Genomic DNA, 8470 nt, shown 5'->3' with positions numbered 1-8470 from the left:
TGGCGCGCTATTTTAACCCATTCTATTCATAAATATAAGAATATTGATACCTTTAAAAGTGTTCTCAGACTATTTTTTCAGCAATATGTCAAATTCGAATTTCATAAAAAAGGGGAAGGTTCCCCCTGGGGGTGAAATTTTTTTTTCTTTCAAACCATGGCTTTATACACCTTACTGAATTCGTCTTGAAGAGTACATTAAGAATCAAAAAACGTTTTTTAAAAATATTGATCCCAGAAAAAGTTATCCTCAAATAACCGTCAAAATCACCTGATTTTGCTAAAATGGCCAAAATTGTTAGTTTTTTGAGAATAGCTCTTGCTATGACCAAAATATTTTAAAATCGTTTTTTGATTCTTAATGTACTCTACAAGACGAATTCAGGAAGGTGTATAAAGCCATGGTTTGGAAGAAAAAAAAATTTCACCCCCAGGGGGGAACCTTCCTCTTTTTTATGAAATTGAATTTGACATATTGCTGAAAAAAAGCTACCAGAACACTTTTTTTGGTATCATTGGTTTTTATATATATCATAAAAGGAATGTGTTGAAATAGCGCGCCCATTGAATTTCAAAAAAAGTGGTAATTCTGAGTCGGTGTAATGCACATGCCCAATGATGATAGACAAATTAATTTAGATATATCCAAATCGTTTAAATATGTTAAACTAAAAAAGTTATTTATTAATCTTATGATTGTACTTTTTTAAATTCGTTACTTAATGTAGAAATTAAGATTTATTTAGATTTTTTTCTATTTTTTTTTTGCTACCCAACTGACTTTGACCGGACACCACGACCGACACAGATCGTATACTAAAAAAAATACTAAATATTAAATAGTTTAAATTAAAAGAAGGGAGGGTTGTATATTACTTTTATAAAAATAGCTTAATATTTTTTTATTATCTTGGGTTGACTTTCAGGAGTTGAGCGCCGTCACATGTGAACCAAGTATTAGTTCTAGTTCCCGGTGTCTAATTAAATCGACATTGAGGCTATACGTCGATCGCATGTCGACAGGCCTCAATGTGTTTTCGCTTTTTCAGAGGCTAAAGGTCATCACCAATGTAGTACGAGCAAGTCCTCTACTGCCTTTATACACTCGCACATCCTCTAATTTGCTAGGCAGAGGGCAGCGTAGTATGATGGGTGGCGGTAACGATAACAGGCCATCTGCATCGTCGTCGTTAACGCATGAAGAAACGGAGGCTTTGAAAATACAGACTCTTGAAGTGTCGCGGGTTATTGTTAAAGAAACGGAGTGTAGGCAGCTTGTGGATGAATGGTTCCGGGCTGGTCATCCTGTTGGGTTGGATGGTGAGGGTGTTAATCTTGGCCCTACAGGTTAGACCACTATAAAGTTTAGGGATAATTCATTGATGTGCATATAATTAAGAAAATTCATACAGGGATTAGTTTTATATGATATATGGGGTAAGCATTGAATTCTACAGAAGAAAAATTGGGTATAGTCCCTTAACTGTGTGACAATACCTCTTAAGGGGCGTTTCGTCTTATTTTCACCGTATCTTTTGATAGGTTATGTTAGGTTAGGTGAAAGTCCCACAGGGTTAGGTAATCGGCCCCGCGGGGGCTAGAAATATATAGGAAAAAGCTACTGTGAAAATACAATGACACGTCCTTAAGAGGCGTAATCACGAAAGGGATTGTACCCGAAAAATAACTTACCCATGCAGTTTTCGTGTTAATGAATGAATACCTAACTAAGTAGTTAATGTTATTAAAAAGTTATCAATTAAGAAAAATAATTGACTCAATTTATCATACCTAACTAATTCGGTTGTTATGCTTCTGTATAATTTTTTAATTGAAAATCATATTTTTTTGTTAAATCGGCGTAACTTATTTATTACCGGAAACATATAATATTAGTATCACTTTTTATGATCATGATTTTAGGGTATGTGACATTGGTTCAGATCAGTACGATTGAGGGGCAGGTGTTTATATTTGATGTGCACACTAATCCAGCTTTATTCACCAAGGGAAAACTTGGACAGCTACTACAATCAAAAGATATTGTTAAGGTAGATTAAGATTATAACTTTGGATTTTATTAAAATATATATGTAAAGATGTAACCCTGGACACCACTTTTTCCTATTTCTCACAGTAAGATAGGATTAAGAAATTGTTGCAACTCTATAATCATTACCAGAAAGCAGGGTGTCGGAGCCGTATAATTTTGATGCGGCTCCGGCTCCGCGGAGCCGTATTTGGAAATACGGCTCCAGCTCCGGCTCCGGCTCCAGCTCCGGCTCCTACCTTAAAATTAATATATCAATTTTTTTTCATTATTGAATTTGATAAAATAAAATAAATAATATATAATATTTTGCTTTTATTTGATTAAAGCTATATAAAAGTAGAAGGATGTGTGTCTATTTGTTAAGTAACAATAGTTTTTCAGTTTATTATATGGAAATAGACCGTTGCCAAATTATAATATTACTTTAAAAAATCATTTTTAGCTATTCCGGAGCCGGAGCCGTTTTTAACGAAAAATACGGCTCCGGATCCGGCTCCACCAAAAATGTTGCTGCTCCCGGCTCCGGCTCCGGAACACTGCCAGAAAGTCTATTTAAAGAATACTGATTTTTTAACTGTTTAACAACATTTATTGTATGAAATCTTTATCCTCTTCATATGATTCTTCTAATATTTATTCCTAGATCAACATGGTACAATGTTATACGATTTTGTGTTGTCATCCTTGTATTTGTAGGTCATCCATGATTGTCGTAATGATTCAGCCGCCCTGTATAAAGAACATAGGATAACTCTCAGCAATATTTTTGATACTCAGGTTAGTAAACATGATACAATTGTAGGGTATAATCCTGGATATTACAGGGATTAAACAAAGGGGGGGGGGGGGCGAAAGTGACACTTTTTGAAACCAAAACTAAGAGTCAACAAAGGAACTGAACTAAAAAAAGGGTTACAGGTCTGAGATTTTGCATGGCAGTTGCTTTATAGGGGTACAATATGGAACTGTGAAGAAACGGCGGCGCAACCGCCGAAAACCGCCGTTTCCCGCCGTAATTTTTGTTGCCTTTTCTCGGCGGTTTTCGGCGGTTGCGCCGCCGTTTTTTCACAGTTCCATATTGTACCCCTATAAAGCAACTGCCATGCAAAATGTCAGACCTGTAACACTTTTTTTAGTTGAGTTCCTTTGACTTTTAGTTTTGGTTTCAAAAAGTGTCACTTTCGCCCCCCCCCCCCCTTATCATTCATCCCCAATCATGATTTACAAAATAACCCCTTCTTTAGATTAAGTTTAATGTCCCCTCCCTTTCTGGGATTACCACTGCACTAGATGTAACTCATTGATTACACACGACCTTGGCCTACATTGCACTGCACATCATTGAAATTGTTTTAAAGGAAATTTTTCTGCATATAATATCAGGCATTGAATATAGAAATCTTATAAACTAAAGCAACATGATGCATGTATGTAATATGTATGTATACAATCTACATGTCTTCTAAGATCCAATATTTTAATAATTATGATGTAAAAATCTATATTACTTCGCAGCTAAAAACCGGTTTTGTTTAGGCTGCGCACTTTGTTATACAGCATCAGGAGACAGGAAAGCCAGTGGACAAAATATATAATGTTTCCTTCAATACTTTGTGTCAGCAATACAACGCACCTGTCAACCCTATGAAGGATCAGGTAGTTATTTTTTTTTTAGCAAAGCTTTTCTATAATTAGGGTAGGTCCGTACGTCCGTCACGGTTAGCTCTTTTGTTTATTTTAAGCAGGTTAGAATTGTCCTTTAATTTTAAACTTTGCTAGAGATGATTCCTATAATAGTTAGGTACGAATTAGAAAGCGTAGCAACTTCATAATCGTTACCAGAAAGTCCGTACGTTCATTTAAAACATGCTGATTTTCTAATATATTGACAAAATTTTAAATAAAATTTTAATTAAAATATATTTACCTAACATTTAAATATTTTTCATGCGACAGTAGGTATAAAAGCTCTACAATATCTTCACTTGCCCTCTTTCTTATTTTGATAAAAAAGACAACTGTGTGAAGTAAATCAAAATATTACAACTTTTTGCTTTAAATTTTGTAGATTACTTCTTATGATTGTTGAGTATAGTTTTGCTACCTACGTTTTTTTAGCATTCTTTGTCAATACTGTTGTTGTATTGGCTGCTCATAGTCCATTTTCGTGTCCAGGTTCGTCATCAGTAGGTAGGTCAATACTTAGGTAATTAATAAAAAAATATTTTTACAGGTTAAGAAAGTATACCGGCAGGATCAAGGATTTTGGGCCAGACGGCCGCTGACAAAAGATATGATCTGCTACGCGGCTGCAGATGTTATCGCCCTTGTCCCAAAAATTCACACGGCTATGGCCAGGTCAGGATTGATAATTAACATTTCTTAAGTGTTGACTTAATCCATTGATATAAATTTTACAATATTGCTTACGTAAAAAATTTTGTATAGGCCATTTTCTTTTTATGGTGTGCCTTGCAAAAACTTAGATTTCTCCTATAGATGCTATATACAAAAGAAAGTATCTAAATAATGTGTATTACGCCCTTTTTTTACAAAAAGGCATCTAGTGTTCCCTTTTTTTACCAAATAAAAAATCTATGCTTTCATGTCATTTCTACGGGGTTGTGGACTTCCGATCCGTAATGATTGTCCCCAAAATGTTTGTCTGTCCGTTTGTTTGTGTGTTAGTTTGCTATCTATAATACAAAGTAGCTTGATGTCCGTCCGTCCGTCTGTCCCTTAAGATCTCGGTAACCGCTGAACCGATCGGATTCTACTCTTCAGGGAATATACCTACTGGTCCTGTGGTGGTTTTAGGATATTTTCTTGGAGCGTGGGACACCTCCAACCATCCAAAAAATAAAAAAATCCCCCCCATATTTTTTTTTAGGTAGGTGGAAACTATGTTTCGGAGCACGCGAATTTAATTTTTTTTTTAAATTACCTCATGGGGCAAAGCCCCTAGAGGCTAGGGTGAAGCCGCTAGTGTTGGTTACGCTAATAAAGAGACTAAACTACACTATACTACAAATAATTTAGAGACACACTCTAAATCAGCCAATAGACACTCTCTTTATCAGCCAATAGAAGCTTGAATACCTATCTTACATTTTATTGATTATAGGGGTTAGTATGACCATTTAGATTTGAGTGGAGTTCTTAATTCAAGGCTACATATAATTATAAATAAATTATAATTAAGGGAGATTAAATCTGAGAAGATGAGCCTATTCACGTCTGTATGTGAGAAGCACGTCAACATGTTCATTAACTCTGATTATACAATCAAGAAGCAGAAGGAGCGGAGAGAGAGTGATGTGGCTAACTTGAAGCTCAAGATTGCCTCGGCACATTCTAGAAATGTCAAGTTGTCTTTCAGAGAAATTAAATTGTTAAGGTGTGTTTTTTCTTAGAGATCTAAAGGGATAAGACTATGTCCCATAAATTGATGCACATCCCCAATGATTACAATTTGTGGTTGAAACGTTTGGATACTCAACTTCATAAAGTCCCTAAAGTCAGGCTGGCCACAAACATACCTACTATTTCCACAATTTTTGCATACTATGCATACTATTCCAAACATTTTTAATATATAGTAGGTATGCAATTGAACTATTGCATACTATTTCCACTATTTTTTCAAATATTGCATACTATTTCCACTATTTTTTTTTATGTCAGTGAGATAACATTTTTAAAACCTTCATTTTTTAACCCAAAAGAATTGTTTTTTAAAAAATGTTTCCAGAAGAAAGTAACTTCTACATTAACCATTTAAAGTCGGAATTATTATCTCGGCTCCTATTAGAGCTAGAGGGCCACAAAAATTGCTCCTGTACCCAGAGTCAAAGTCATGTTTCGCTTCGTGCACCCTTTTATTCAGTAACCTCTGTTTTTAGGTCTATTTTCCCAAAATCGAACAAAAAGTTGAAAAAGTAACGGCTAACGACTTAGCCGTTTAGCCTTTTTTTAAGGCTATATTTAGGGCAAATCTGTCTTAAATTACGTAGGAATCAACTTTTTGAAACATATTTTTGCTTTAAATCATGTTAAATGATACAAAAACCATTTTTAAGATTTCTAGTAAGAGCAACTACCGGCTAGAACCGTTTTAAACGTTTTGTAGAGGCAAAGAGTATTATGTGGAGATAGGTTTCGTGACGGATTTGCCTTGAAAATAGCTAAAAAATGGATGAGCCTTAACCTTTACTTTTCCAACTTTTTGTTAGATGTTTGAAAAATAGTTCTATCAAGGATTACTCATGCCAAGTTTCATAACAAAATTCGGATACTAAGTGCCATTTGCGCATTGATTACGAGATAATTGCTTAACCCCCCCCCCCCTTTAAAAAGAAATATTTCAAACACTTCACTTTAATTTATATTTTTTAAAACATTAATTTTAGACACGTCAAGCTTTCTGAGGAAGACAAAAAGAATCTTATCAAAGGATCACCAAAGCTGAAGAGAATATTGGAAAGACATCAATTACACTGAATATTTATTTTAATAACAGATCTATAGTATAGATGTATAACAATTTATTGTATACACAGATAACTTTTCCAATGACCTTTTTCGTCTGCTTGCAAATTGTTTTTCTGCTACTTGGCAGTGTTAATATTCCCGATACCATTGGTTAATTTTCAAAGACTCAATTGAGAGTCGGCACAAGGTCATTGCGATAGGGATATCAGTTATTTAACCACTTTTCCCTCTAGTGTTTTACTCTAATTTTTTTCAGATATAGAATGTTAACTCAAAAGGTCTTTCTAAGAAAGACCAGACGTGGAAATATAATCAAGGTAATAGATAAGTGCGAGGGGGGAGGGGGCGGGGCATTAAGTACCAGTTACTTCATTTGGGCTGCTTCTCTCTTATATTAGTTTCAGGGTTTTGAGTCTAACCAATTTTAGGGAGTTTGTTCTTTTGTAATTGGAACGGAAACTGATGGTTTCGCCGCCATTTTAATGAGAAGTAAAAAGAAGTGTATGTAGATGGAAATTTAAAAAAAAATAATATTGGTCTTGAATCATTCCAAATCGTCTGGTTAAGAAAATAAATTTGCTTGTATTTCATGCTCCTATTGACTGTAAATCCACCCCCCGCATTATTATTTTTTGTAGCTGTTATTTTTTTGTTATCTAGCATTAACCCTCTTATGTAATCACATTGGATGTAATATGTGTCACATTATAAAATAGAAGAGAACACCTTCACCCTCCGAAGAGAAATCGCCACTTGAAAAAAGATCCTCTTACTTTTTAAAAATGAAATATACCTTTCCGTTACTTTAAAGGCTTTTCTACTACCTACCCGTTAGAACTAATCAATACATATAAAATAAATGTATATTATATCCTAAAAGAAAAGTTATTAGAATAGTTTCATTCAAACTAGTTGAATCATGTTAATTTGATATTTAGGAGGTGCGGGAACATTATCTCAGAGATGACATCTGGTGTGGACATCCCAAGTGTAAGGTAAATTATAGATGAACAAATTGTTCATGTTTAGGAGGGAGGGGAGGGGGGGGGGGGATATTAATATGTGAGAGGGGGGAAATACAAAATATTGAGTTCTAAAAACATTTTTTTCCAATCCTTATTCCCTAGAAAAATATGGAGAGAGTCGTCATCAGTTTTGCTTGGCTAAACATTCAGCAACTCTTCTCTTGAATGATGACAGTTTTGGCAGTATTTTAATATCATTTGGCAGTTCGATTCATCCCATTTCCCTGACAGCTATAGTACTGTAAAAGTTATTTCCAAGCTCAGTCACTGTACCAGCTAATGTTCGTGAATTCTATAAAAAATTGACTGGAATATTGTATCTAACATATATTTTAATAATAAGTTTAGTATGAAAGCCCCATAGACGTCCAGGGGGGGGGGTAATGGGGCGATTACCCCCCCCCCCCCAAACGATTTTGGCGGCACCCCCAAAAAATTTTTCATTTTACCCCCCCCCCCCCCCCCCCCATTTAAAATTTACCCCTACCCTGGGGGTGCCGTAGGCACCCCCAACCATTTAGGAGGGGGTAAATACCCCGCCCAAATCATTTGGGGGGGTAAATATCCCCCCAAAATAAAAATCCCTAATAAAAAATTTTTTTGCGCGCTTCGCGCGCATTTATAATACTAAATATTTAAAAAAATTTAAATTACCCCCCCAAAATTTTTACCCCCAGGGATAAATTTTGGGGGGGGGGTTAAACTAAATTTACCCTCCCCCCCCCCAACAGACTTCAGGGGGGGTAATTACCCCCCCGAAGCAAATTTTACCCCCGGGGTAAAAATTTGGGGGGGGGGGGTAAAAAAAAAATTTCGACGCGCTTCGCGCGACATTTCCCCCCCCCCTTAAAATTTTTTACCCCCCCCAAAAAAAATAGCTTGGACGTCTATGGAAAGCCCTG

At 35.6% G+C, this 8470-nt stretch overlaps 2 protein-coding genes across 2 annotated transcripts in view; both read left to right on the top strand.

Moving 5' to 3' along the window:
* The first annotated feature begins 607 nt into the window (after positions 1-607).
* On the top strand, positions 608-6795 carry LOC145333894 (uncharacterized). Its single transcript, XM_080179157.1, has 7 exons — positions 608-1346; positions 1923-2050; positions 2749-2829; positions 3589-3708; positions 4286-4410; positions 5255-5449; positions 6462-6795. The coding sequence occupies exons 1-7, from the start codon at positions 1013-1015 to the stop codon at positions 6550-6552; spliced, it is 1074 nt and encodes a 357-aa protein (XP_080035283.1). The 5' UTR covers positions 608-1012; the 3' UTR covers positions 6553-6795.
* A 7-nt stretch (positions 6796-6802) lies between these two features.
* Dis3 (exosome complex exonuclease RRP44-like protein Dis3) overlaps positions 6803-8470 on the top strand; it is a 104454-nt gene continuing 102786 nt past the window's right edge. The window contains exons 1-2 of the mRNA XM_080179158.1: positions 6803-6860; positions 7482-7538. Of these exons, the coding sequence (XP_080035284.1) occupies positions 6807-6860; positions 7482-7538 (111 nt within the window). The 5' untranslated portion in view covers positions 6803-6806. The remainder of the gene's footprint in view (positions 6861-7481; positions 7539-8470) is intronic.

This window comes from Acartia tonsa, chromosome 12 (genome assembly GCF_053477335.1).
Source record: "Acartia tonsa isolate MP-2025a chromosome 12, ASM5347733v1, whole genome shotgun sequence".
Classification (NCBI taxonomy): domain Eukaryota; kingdom Metazoa; phylum Arthropoda; class Copepoda; order Calanoida; family Acartiidae; genus Acartia; species Acartia tonsa.
Note: the sequence above shows the minus strand (reverse complement) of the source record. Positions and strands in the feature narration are given on the sequence as shown.